The sequence below is a fragment of the Salmo salar genome, chromosome 28 (assembly GCF_965601325.2).
Source record: "Salmo salar chromosome 28, fSalSal1, whole genome shotgun sequence".
NCBI lineage: Eukaryota > Metazoa > Chordata > Actinopteri > Salmoniformes > Salmonidae > Salmo > Salmo salar.
In genome coordinates this window covers 7,296,733-7,309,790 of record NC_138318.1, presented here as the reverse complement: position 1 = coordinate 7,309,790, position 13,058 = coordinate 7,296,733, and the positions used below count along the sequence as shown (strand labels likewise).

The following is a 13,058-nucleotide window of genomic DNA, read 5'->3' as shown; positions in this document are numbered from 1 at the left end:
GCCTTGGTTTGGTTTTGCTTTTTTCAAATCACGTACGTTCAGACATTTTACAACGATATACAAAATGTTTTCACAGAATGGAGAAACAATTTCAGTACAGTACAAATCCATAAACAAGTGTACAATCACTGAAATGCAGGGAAGTTTAACGGCATTGCATGAATCTTCATTTTTTTTAAATCTTTCCAACAATGGTACCAAGGACCTCTGTTTGCAGGGCTGTCTAGCTCCAGTCCTTGAGGACTGATCTGTCTTGAGTTTTCATATCAATCTGGCAATGAATTAATCAGTTGATTGGCTAGTCTACACACCTAGTTTACTAGGTCCAAATGAAATACTGAAGGATGAGAATCAGAACATGTACAGCCCTCCAAGATCCTGGTTCACAGATCGTGGGCACTAAACAGATAATGCAATTATAAGATGAGGCAATCCCTACAGTGCATATAGATATATGGGAAAAGGGGATGTAGTCAATGTCCTCAGGTCCTGGACTGCAAGGTGAGGCGTTGAAGCATGTCTGAGAAGTGAGCCATGTCTGGCTGCTGGGCCTGGTGCTTGATGAACTCTAGTGTCCGCACCTGTCGAGAAATATGTTGTGTATACAGAGATTTGATTTTACTTGACAGTATCTCTCCTATGTTTTATTGTCCCTATGGCTATAAACTGCCTGTGTTTTACTCACAGAGGTGCGTGTGTTGCAGTAGCCCTGCTTGTGGCTCAGATTCCACAGGTTGACAGCCAGCTGGTTGAGTTTGTTGTTGCGTAGGTCCCCATGAGCCAGGAGGCAGCCGAACAGAGAGAAGGCCAGACTACCCTGTCTATGAACACTCTACAACAGAGGAAGGGACAAGAAGAGATAAGAGAGAGTTAAACATGTTTATGGATAAATACAAAAAAAAAATGTATAACCGGTGACTTTCTCAGGACACTGGCATAGTGTGTCCTACCTCATCTCTACCCAAGGTCTTGAGGTGGTCCAGCACTTGTCCAATCAGAGTTTCACATAACTTGTTGATCTCTGCCAAAAACTTGGGATCTCCTCCATAAAGTGTTTCATTCGAGTCCACTGGAAAAGAGAAAGGAAGGATGTGTGTTAGCTGGCTTTGACTCCAATTATCCTTTAAGTTCACACTTCTATATTTCTAGCCTATTCTGAGAGACCAATATCATATGGCCCTCTGATAGTGGGTTCGATTCCCGGGACCACCCGTACTTAAAAAAATGTATGAACGCATGACTGTAAGCCGCATTGGATAAAAGTGTTTGCTAAAAGCCATATAGTATTATATTACATGCCACATAAACCTGAAAAGTATGGGAGAAGAGGGTGTGTGTTTGTAGGTAGTACCTTTGGGGATGGAATAGAGGTAGCTCTCCTGACTCATGGCAGCCAGTAGTGGCAGGGCGCTGATGTAGACTTGGACCTTGGCGTCACTGTTGTCCTCCCAGGTGTAGTCCTGCACCATGTTGAGCAGCCCACGCACAAGGAACAACACCCCTGCCTCTGGGTGGTCCTGAACACACACACACACACACACACACACACACACACACACACACACACACACACCCCCCCCCCCCCCCGGAAGTACTTCCTTGACATCTATTTCTTTAGTTATTCATTATGGGAAAAGCAGGGATGTTTCCTTACCGGCACAACTAGTAGTGCTGACAGGAAGTTGTTGATGAAGTCAAGCAGGAAGCCCTCAGAAGAGCGCAGTTTGCCCTCGATGCTGATACTGCGTGGCACCTCTGGCAACACACTGACCGCTGCCTTCAGGAATGCATCCGCTAGGAGAGAGCGATAACAATGAATGAGAATTCACTTCAGAACTGGTGAAAACCTCAGGACTCTGGGTCTGTCTATTCTGAACAGAGCACACTCAGACTCACCCTGGGAAAGACACTGGTTGGCCAGGGCCACCTGCCCAGACAGCAGGTAGAGGTTGAGGCGGCTGAAGATGCTGGTGAGGGAGGGAATGGTGATGAAGCTGTAGGCAGCACATGCCTGAGAGAGAGACCGAGGATTCAGTGATTGTATTAGTGACCATATTGAGGACACAGATGTTGGGGTTATAGACAGTGAGGTAGCATGACCCACCCTGACAAAAGCAGCAGTCTTGCGGGAGTGGCTCCCCCTCATCACACGCCTTGTCTCCATGGCCAGCTGGTTCACAGTCTGGGAGAAGAGGACAAAAGTCCTGCGCGTGTATGTACAGTATATATATATGACCATGACAAAATGATTAAAAGGTTAAGCTAGATTCATATCAACTGTCAAAAGAAGTCGGTTTGTACTGCAACGCAAAGCAGAACCACGTTGAGGTGTGGTCCCACATGCGCGCACACACACACACACACACACACACACGCACACACGCACACACGCACACACACGCACACACAGATAACACGATGAAGGTAGGGTATGGTGGGTCCCTTGGCTGCTGTGCTGTACTCACGTGGATGAGCTGCACCAGCACTGGCTCCAGGTTACAGAAGGTGGCCCGGGCCTCCACACAGAAACTCAGCTGCTGCTCAAAGTCACGGCCAAACGACACCTGAGAGAGAGACATATGCTGAGTCACTATCTGTCAACCTTGGAAATGCAGGAGGAGAAGGAGTGTCTGGAGAGGATGGGCAGTCTGAGTCGAAGACACTCACCATGCGTATGAAGCCATTGATCAATAAGGCCAGAGATCTCTTCTCATCCTCCAGCGTCAGAGCACTAAGGGACACAGAGAGAGTAGGGTCATTTATAACACACACACACACACACACACACACACACACACACACACACACACACACACACACACACACACACACACACACACACACACACACAGTTGGCTACTTACTTGACAGAGTCGTGCATGGTCTTGCAGACGTGGAGTAGAGCATTGAGGATGACAGGATCTCTAGTGGGCTCCTGCTGGTGTCTGAGAAGACAGACAGACATGAGGGACAGACACGGAAGCAAACTGACTTCCCACGTACAGTGTGGAAGAGACATTTAGCCTGGGTGACATTAGCCACGTAGCATGACAACAGCAAAAGGTGTTGGCTAAACCAGACATACTTGATGAACACGTCCATGATGGAGCGACACACCTCCACCCTGACGCTGTCCTTCTGGAACATGTCCATGAAGGGAAGGAAACGCTCCTGAGGAGGGGAGGGATCCCAGAGAAACTAGTTAGATCTATCCGCTGCTAAAACACAAGGGATTGTTTGAGACTGGAGAATGTCAACACCAAGTCTTACCATGGAGAAGAGGACAGAGAAGTCATGAAAGTAGGTGAGGATCTTCCGTATCACGGACTGAAGCTGAGGGTAGGCATCCTCAAAGGCCCGGTCTGGGGTCATGTGCTTGATGATGTCAGAGAGCACAGTGTTGACCTCACGTTTCTTAGAATAACATCAGAGAAAATAAGGATTATATAGCAGGAATCATTTCGAGACCCTTGTGCTTAGAACTCTTTCATTGGCACCTCTGGAATTCTCTTGGACACTCACAGTGAAGTGACGACAGGTGAACTCCACCCAGATCTCAGCACAGTTGATGTAATCCTGGAATAAGAGAATGAAACATTTACAACCATTTGTTAATGTGAACCACCAAGCACGCCTTCATCGTCTAAGAGGGTTATTATTTGTTATGTACCTGTGGACTTCGCACTTTGGTGATGACCTTCCAGGCCTCATTGAGGATGGGCAGCCTTTCTGCCTCAGGAGGGTCAGCACAGGCCAGACTGCGGCCCAGAGAGCCAAACAACAGGTGCTGAAGGAGGACAAAGAGAGGAAGTTGAAGAGTAAACAACGCAGATAACAGATAAAAGCTATATTGGAGGCAGAAGGGAGGGGCAACGATGCTATTTTTAGAGCACACTTGGAGGACATGGTGAATGTGGATGTGTCTAACCTTAGGGAATCCTGCCTCATCGCAGTCCTTGATCATGCCGATGAAGTCGGTGGCTCTCGTCGCGATAAACTCCGCCCTGAACGCCCACATCACCGAGTTCAGCAGCAGGGCACTGTGGGGAAATCAACATTGGTTGAGACTCAATACCCAGGTTTGGCTTCCTGTGGACATGGATAATATACTGTACATCTAGTTGATTTTTATATGAAACTTCAAAACCAAACGACAGCCTCGGGTAAGGTTAAGGGGGTTGTATCTTTGTTAACAACAGCTGGTACGCAATCTCTAATGTCAAGGAAGTCTCGAGTTTTTGCTCGCCTGAATTAGAATACCTCATGATGACCTGCAGACCATACTATTTAACAAGATAGTTTTTATCTATACCGAACAAAAATATAAACACAACATGTAAAGTGTTGGTCCCATGTTTCATGAGCTGAAATAAAAGATAGCAGAAATGTTCCGTATGGACAAAAAGCTTATTTCTCAAAAGTGTTGTTCACAAATTTGATTACATCCCTGTTAGTGAGCATTTCTCCTTTGCCAAGATAATCCATCCACCTGACAGGTGTGGCATATCAAAAAGTTGATGAAACAGCATGATCATTACACAGCTGCACCTTGTACTGGGGAAAATAAAAGGCCACTCTAAAATGTTCAGTTTTGTCACACAACGCAATGCCACAGATGTCTCAAGTTTCGAGGGAGCATGCATTTGGCATGCTGACTGCATAAATGTCCACCAAAGCTGTTTCCATGAGAATTGAATGTTCATTTCTCTACCATAAGCCGCCTCCAACGTCATTTTAGAGAATGTGGCAGTACGTCCAACTGGCCTCACAACCACAGACCCCGTGTAACCACGCCAGCCCAGGACCTCCACATCTGGCTTCTTCACCTGCGGGATCGTCTGAGACCAGCTACCCGGACAGCTGATGAAACTGAGGAGTATTTCTGTCTGTAATAAATCTCTTTTGTGGAGAAAAATTCATTCTGATTGGCTGGTCTTGGCTCCCCAGTGGGTGGGCCTATGCCCTCCGAGGCCCACCCATAGCTGTGCCCCTGCCCAGTGAAATCCATAGATTTCCTTATATGAAATGTAAATCAGTAAAATCATTGAAATTGTTTCATGTTGCATTTACATTTCTGTTCAGTATATATTTTTTGAAGCTGTCTATTTACCACCACAAACCGATGCTGGCACTAAGACCGCACTAATTGAGCTGTATGGCGCCGAAATTGCAAAGAAAATGCACATCCAGAGGCGGCGCTCCTAGAGGCCGGTGATTATAATACAGGTAAACTGAAATCCGTTTGACATCATTTTTGTAAGCATGTAACCTGTGCAACTAGAGGCGACAAAAATCTATATCACATTTACTCCATACACAGAAACGAATACAAAGCTCTCCCTCGCACTCTCTTTGACAAATCTGACCATAATTCTATCCTCCTGATTCCTGCTTACAAGCCAAAACTCAAACAGGAAGTATCAATGACGCGCTCAATACGGAAGTGGTCCGATGAAGAGGATGCTAAGCTACAGGACTCTTTCGCTAGCACAGACTGTAAAATGTATCAGGATTCATCTGATAACATTGAGGAGTTTACCACATCAGTCACCGGCTTCATTAATAAGTGCATCGACGTCGTCCCCACAAACTTTGTCACAGACAAAGGGAAACCCATCCGCGAGCTGCCCAGTGACACAAGCCTACCAGACAAGCTAAATGCGGTCTATGCTCGCTTTGAGGCCAGCAACACTGAGGCAAGCAACACTGAACCATGCATGAGAGCTCCAGCTGTTTCACCATCATCCAAGACACCCTGGACCCACTCTAATTCCCATACCGCCCCAACAGATCCACAGATGACGCAATCTCTATTGCACTCCACACCGCCCTCTCCCACTTGGACAAGAAGAACACCTATTTGAGAACGCTGTTCATTGAGTATAGCTCAGTGTTCAACACCATAGTACCTTCCAAGCTCATCACTGAGCTCAGGACCCTGGGACTGAACGCCTCCCTCTGCAACTGGATCCTGGACTTCCTGATGGGCCTCCCCAGGTGGTGAAAGTAGGCAACAACACATCAGCAATGCTGACCCTCAATGCGGGGGACCCTCAGGGGTGCGTGCTTAGTCCCCTCCTGTACTTCCTGTTCACCCACAACTACCTGGCCATGTATGACTCCAACACAATCGTTACGTTTTCTGACAACACGCCGGTGGTTGGCCTGATCACTGATGACGATGAGACAGCCTATAGGGAGGAGGTCAGAGACCTGGCAGTGTGGTGCCAGGACAACAACCTTTCTCTCAATGTCAGCAGGACAAATGAGATGATCGTGGACTACAGGAAACGGCGAGCCAAGAACGCCCTCATCCACAGGAGTGTAGTGGAGCGGGTCGTTAGCTTCAAGTTCTGTGGCGTCCACATCACTAAGGAATTATCATGGTCCACACACACCCCTACACAGCGTCACCATTGAGAGCATCTTGACTGGCTGCATCACCGTTTGGTATAGCAACTGTTTGGCTTCTGAATGCAAGGTGTTACAGAGGGTAGTGCGTATGGCCCAGTACATCCCTGGGGCCGAGCTCCCTGCCATCCAGGACCTCTATACCAGTCAGTGCCAGATGAAGGCCCTAAAAATTGTCAAAGCCACCCAAGTCATAGACTCTACTCACTTCTACCGCACGACAAGTGGTACCGATGCACCAAGTCTGGAACCAACAGGATCCTGAACAGCTTCTACCCCGAAGCCATAAGACTGCTAAATAGTTAAACAATATCTACCTGGACTATCTGCATTGACACTTTTTGCACTAACTCTTTCGACTCATCACATACACTGCTGCTACCATTTGTTATGTATCCTGTTGCCAAGTCACTTTATCCCTACGTACATATCTACCTCAACCTCGTACTCCTGCACATCAACTCAGTACTGGTACCTCGTGTATATAGCCAAGTTATAGTGACTCATTGTGTATTTATTCCTAGAGTTATTTTTTTAATTTTTTATTATTTCTCTATTTTTCTCTCTGCATTGTTGGGTAGGGCCCGTAAGTAAGCTTTTCACTGTTTGTCTACACCTGTCGTTTACGAAGCATGTGACATACAACATTTGATCTGTATTACAGGAACCCAGTGCATCTGGCTTCTAAAGAATTCCCTCTGGTGTAGAGGAGTACTCACTTATTCCCAAGCTTTTTGCACCTCTCCATCATCTCTGTTAGCAGGGCCTGCAATGGAACAATGGATGTCAAATAAACTCAGCAAAAAAAGAAACATCCCTTTCTCAGGACCCTGTCTTTCCAAGGTAATTCGCAAAAATCCAAATAACTTCACAGATCTTCATTGTAAAGGGTTTAAACACTGTTTACCATGCTTGTTCAATGAACCATAAACAATGAATGAACATGCACCTGTGGAACGGTCGTTAAGACACTAACAGCTTACAGATGGTAGGCAATTAAGGTCACAGTTATGAAAACTTAGGACACTAAAGAGGCCTTTCTACTGACTCTGAAAAACACCAGAAGAAAGATGCCCAGGATCCCTGCGCATCTGGTTGAACGTGCCTTAGGCATGCTGCAAGGAGGCATGAGGACTGCAGATGTGGCCAGGGCAATAAACTGCAATGTCTGTACTGTGAAATGCCTAAGACAGCGCTACAGGGAGACAGGACGGACAGCTGATCGTCCTCGCAGTGGCAGACCACATGTAACAACACCTGCACAGGATCGGTATATCCGAACATCACACTTGCGGGACAGGTACAGAATGGCACAACAACTGCCCGATCAGGAACGTACAATCCCGCCATCAGTGCTCAGACTGTCCGCAATAGGCTGAGAGAGGCTGGACTGAGGGCTTGTAGGCCTGTTGTAAGGCAGGTCCTCACCAGACATCACCAACAATGGGCACAAGCCTATGGGCACAAACCCACCGTCGCTGGACCAGACAGGACTGGCAAAAAGTGCTCTTCACTGACTAGTCGCGGTTTTGTCTCACCAGGGGTGATGGTCGGATTTGCGTTTATCGTCGAAGGAATGAGCGTTCCCCCGAGGCCTGTACTCTGGAGCGGGATCGATTTGGAGGTGGAGGGTCCGTCATGGTCTGGGGCGGTGTGTCACAGCATCATCGGACTGAGCTTGTTGTCATTACAGGCAATCTCAACGCTGTGCGTTACAGGGAAGACATCCTCGTCCCTCATGTGGTACCCTTCCTGCAGGCTCATCCTGACATGACCCACGAGCATGACAATGCCAGCAGCCATACTGCTCGTTCTGTGAGTGATTTCCTGCAAGACAGGAATGTCACAGTGTTCTGCCATGGCCAGCAAAGAGCTCGGATCTCAATCCCATTGAGCACGTCTGGGACCTGTTGGATCGGAGGGTGAGGGCTAGGGCCATTCCCCCCAGAAACGTCCGGGAACTTGCAAGTGCCTTGGTGGAAGAGTGGGGTAACATCTCACAGCAAGAACTGCCAAATCTGGTGCAGTCCATGAGGAGGAGATGCACTGCAGTACTTAATGCAGCTGGTGGCCACACCAGATACTGACTGTTACTATTGATTTTGACCCCCTCCCCTTTGTTCAGGGACACATTATTCCATTTCTGTTAGTCACATGTCTGTGGAAATTGTTCAGTTTATGTCTCAGTTGTTGAATCTTGTTATGTTCATACAAATATTTACACATGTTAGGTTTGCTGAAAATAAACGTAGTTGACAGTGAGAGGACGTTTCTTTTTTTTCCTGAGTTTACATGCCAGCCACTGTTATGGGGATATCCCCAATACAATAACTATATAACTGTTATTGGTCAACCTCACTCAATTGTCGGACCACTGTGGATGTGTTATGCTGGGTGGTAATGTACCTCTGGTGCTCTGTAGGAGACACACTGCAGGATCCAGTGGATGGCGGGGGAGTAGAGGGTCAGGTAGACGGGGATCTCCACCCTCTGCAGGACCAGCTGGTTCTGGACACTGTCGCCGTGGATCTGACGGAACGTCCCCAGCAGGTCAAAGAAGTTCTTGTTCAGGCTGTCCTTCAGGTGAGGAGCCACCTCCATCCCAATCTGGCCGGAGAGAGATGGATGCAGAGAGAGGGGATTGGTGGAAACAAGTAGAGGAAGAAAACAGGGAGATTAGAGAGGGAGAAAAGAGATTAAAATAGGGAGAAGAAAGAATTTATCCCATTCTCATGACTGAGTCAAAATGTAATACAGGGGGAAAGAAGCAAGAAGGGCGGTTAAAATCTCTGTAAATGAGGGCAACCAATGAGAGAGAGTTGAGAGAAAATATGTTCTAGAAGCCAGTCTCACCCTACAGAGGTAGGCCCGGGCATACACGGCCACCAGGGGGTCCCCTATCCCCCGGATCATAGCTGTGAGGCGAGGCACCGTCTCCTGGATCCCACTGAGAACACAGAGAGAGGGAGTGAAACCAGTGAACGGATGGCTAGAGGGATGAGAGAGTGGTGCTAGAGCAAGGTGGGGAAACATGGGAGGGATACTAACCACTTGGTCAAGAAACGGTTACACTTCAGGAGAGCTACCTCTACATATCTGCATGTGGAGTCAAGGATTCAACTCAAACCACTATGTAAGGATGTGATCAGAGACATAGGTAGACACAGTGAGCTCCAAAAGGTATTGGGACAGTGACACATTGTTTGTTACTTTTGATCTGTACTGCAGCACTTTGGATTTGAAATGATGCTAACAGACACACAATTATCATACCCCCCAAAAATTGTTATTGTAATGGTGAGAGGTTAACATGTCTTGGGGGTATGATATTTGTGCGTCTGTAACTTTCTCACTCATCATTATTCAGGATGAATTCAGGACTATCCGTAATCATTGTGGACTATACGTAATCATTGTAGGATCCACATTAATATAGAAGTGTTTAGAAATATATTATATTCTTATTTACAGTAAAAGTGACTAAAAAATGACACAATACATGATTTACCATTCATTTATATAGGGTACAAAATAATCTGAAACGCAACCAAAAACAAACAGCTAATGCATCCAACAAGTTTGAAGTCAGAAGCTTGATGCAATCATTGCATGTTAGGAATATGGGACCAAATACTACACTTTTGACTACTTTAATACACATAAGTGAATTTGTCCCAAAACTTTTAGTCCCCTAAAATGTGTGTGTGTGTGTGTGTGTGTGGGGGGGGGGGGGGGGGGGGGGGACTATGTAGCAAAATAGTTGTAATTTCTAAACGGTTCACCCGCTATGGGATGGAAATACCCTCTAATTAAAGCTGACAGTCTGCACTTTAACCTCAGTCATTGTATTATTTAAAATCCAAAGTGCTGAAGTACAGAGACAAAACAACACAAAATAACTGCATGTATGTATGAATAACTTAGTGTGCTACTAGAAAGTTGATGTATATAATTATTTTTATTTTTTTTATATAATAAAGGATACAGTCGAGGGATGAGTTCTCTGATGGAGGCAATTTTGAAGAACCAGTTGAGGCAGGTCTCCTTGGCCGTGTCATTCACTTCATCAGCTGTAAAGGAGTCTGGACAGGGATCTGAATAAATAAATAACTAAGAAAAAAGGAAGGAACCATGGAGAGCACTTGGTTTGACGCACAGGACATACCTGGTAGGGGGCGAGGGTCAGAACACATGGACCAGATCCTCTCATACACCAGACGTCCTAAGAGAGAGAGACATTTTGGTCACCTGACGTAACGTGACCCCTTCCTGACAACAATCAAACCCACTACAGCATCCAATGTGAAAAATGTGACTATGTTACTATAGAATGCCCTGCTATTAATTGAAGTGACATGCCAGTCCTCAGTACTTACCAAAGGTGTCCAGAATGTCTGTGATGAGGACAAACTTGCTTGGGTAGAACTGAATCACAGCTGTGTCTGACAGCAGCTTGGAGCACTAAGACACACACATGCAATGACATAGACTGAAATAACGTTGTAAACATATTACGTTGTAATAGATCTGTTATAAGTATTGCAGTTCTGACCTGGATGACGATTTTGAGGGCCTTGACCTTCTGGTCAGAGGCCCAGGCCTCTTTTAGAGACTGGTTGAGCTCCTCGATACGGTTCACATAGTCCTGCTGGGACAGATTCAGCAGCTCCCGCTGAGACCCCTGACGACATACACACAACATTAGAGACGTAAACACTAACATTCTTGACAACAAACTCAACAGAGAACGTTCTGGCTGTAGATCCATTCTGCTGTACTTACCTCTTCCAGGTCATCCAGCTCCTCTAGGCGAGTTCGCACCTTCTCCGATACAGCAGAGGAGGCAAGACTGGGAGCCTTGCCTGGAGAATGACAGAAGTGCCACAACAATGCACGTGTGCTTGGGTTTTTTGTCTAGACTCAATCGAGCAAGCTTTCAGAATAGGGGATCTTGTATATCAAAGACTATAAATGTTGGAGTAGACTTACCTTTATCTGAGCCCATGAAGAGATTCTGTCAAAAAAAAACAAGAGAGAGAAGTCAGTCTTAGTCCCATTACCAAGGATGGGAAAGGGGAAATGTTTCTCTTGGAGGGATCTTAAAGCACAATCATTGCTCACAATGGAGAGCTTCTCCGTGGTAGTGAACCTGGCAAGGATTTCTCCCCGTTTGGATGACCACGGTTCAAAGTCCACTCCAACCTCATCCTCCTTCTCCCTCCTCTTTCCTCTACCCAAGTCCTGAACAGAGCACAGAAAAAAATATTTGAGTGAAAGAGAGCGAGAGACAGAGAGAGGAGGAAATTGTGCACATTGCTTTATTTTTAACATCCTTTTAAGAGACAATGGCTCCATAACGAGACACGATACAAATATCAGACCCCCCCCCCCTCCATCACCGTTGTCCCACTATCAACCTCCATTCCATCTATCCCTCAGTGAGAATTTCATTCTATCCACACCCCAGTGAATCACTCACCCCAGTGGAGCTGCTCTGTGAGAGGGTTAGGGGGGACTCGCTGGCAGAGGCTGCAGCAAACATGGACAAGGGGTCTGTTCCATCCAGCATGGAGCTCAGGGGATCTGGTGCCACAGAGCTGGAAGAGGAGGAAGAGGAGGAGGTGCTGCCTTTACGCGCTCCCCTCCGCGACTTGGAGTCTGTCACCTGTGTGGTATGTATGGATGGGTGGAGGGGGACAAGTTGTTTACTACTGAGCTACACACACACACACGCACACACAGAGAGAGAGAGAGAGAGAGAGAGAGAGAGAGAGAGAGAGAGCTATGCTCAAATGATTAGAAACATGTTCTATGGTAGGACGATTTACTCTTGCATTAATAATGATGATGAGGATGTGAAGAAATCAAGCCTACATACAATAAGTATCCATTTCTTTGCCACATATGGTGTGCATCAACAACATACGGTGCCCTACTCACAGTGATGGACTTGAGGGGATGGTAGTCGCTAAACTCCACTGGGGCGACCTCCAGGCCACAGCTCTGCAGTTCAGACTCATACCTGCGTGCACGAGAGTGCCTGTCGCGGAAAACATATGTTACAGCTTGATTTACCCAGAGGTCTCTGGAATAAACCTGCATTAATACAAACACAGCGCAACTTTAGCGAAATATGAGGATCCTGCACGTAGAAGTGCGTTCTTTTTCAGACTGTACTTTGATGCTGAATGTTATGCTAGCTGACATCGAGATAAAAAAAAGAAGTTGACAGCTCGTGACAAGTTATGACAGCAAGATCAGGCAGACCACGCGCATTTTCATTTGTTTTTATGCATCTAGCTATCTTGTTTTGATGTCAATTTCATACTCTTAAGATTTAAAGGACACCAAAAACAGATTTAGGATCAGAAAAGATGCATCTTACCACTGCACAGCAGCCATTTTTCTCCAGTCATATGACGTCTACACTTCCTGGTTGTAGTACTAATTCTGAGACGACACCGTTTTCTCCTCTAATAAGAGATTTGTCCAGATTTTATTTTAAAGTACTCATTAAACATAAAAATCTAAAAAAGGATGGGTGGCTTAGCGTGACTTGAATAGATCCACAGATCAGTAGGGAACGATTTTATTGACATTTCGAAGAGTACGAAAAAACATAATTTCCCAAGATGCAATGCGTGCGC

General features: G+C 46.2%; 1 protein-coding gene across 2 annotated transcripts; it reads right to left on the bottom strand.

The window, feature by feature from the left end:
• Nucleotides 1–3: 3 nt before the first annotated feature.
• vps35l (VPS35 endosomal protein sorting factor like) lies at nt 4–13,039 on the bottom strand. 2 transcript variants are annotated; one of them, XM_014179200.3, is made up of 29 exons: nt 12,797–13,039; nt 12,352–12,451; nt 11,891–12,076; nt 11,533–11,652; nt 11,401–11,425; nt 11,194–11,273; nt 10,964–11,092; nt 10,788–10,872; nt 10,577–10,633; nt 10,397–10,505; nt 9,460–9,507; nt 9,265–9,358; nt 8,818–9,018; nt 7,131–7,177; nt 3,929–4,040; nt 3,671–3,787; nt 3,523–3,576; nt 3,271–3,414; nt 3,086–3,171; nt 2,865–2,945; nt 2,668–2,731; nt 2,466–2,564; nt 2,105–2,182; nt 1,897–2,011; nt 1,655–1,794; nt 1,352–1,517; nt 951–1,069; nt 686–832; nt 4–581 (listed from the first exon to the last, which is right to left on the bottom strand). In XM_014179200.3, exons 1-29 carry the CDS (start codon nt 12,811–12,813, stop codon nt 483–485), a joined length of 2,919 nt encoding a protein of 972 aa, XP_014034675.3. In that variant the 5' UTR covers nt 12,814–13,039; the 3' UTR covers nt 4–482. The 2 variants fall into 2 exon arrangements, with proteins under 2 accessions (XP_014034675.3, XP_014034676.3); XM_014179201.3 differs by having other exon boundaries at nt 10,397–10,493.
• Between the last annotated feature and the right edge of the window lie 19 nt (nt 13,040–13,058).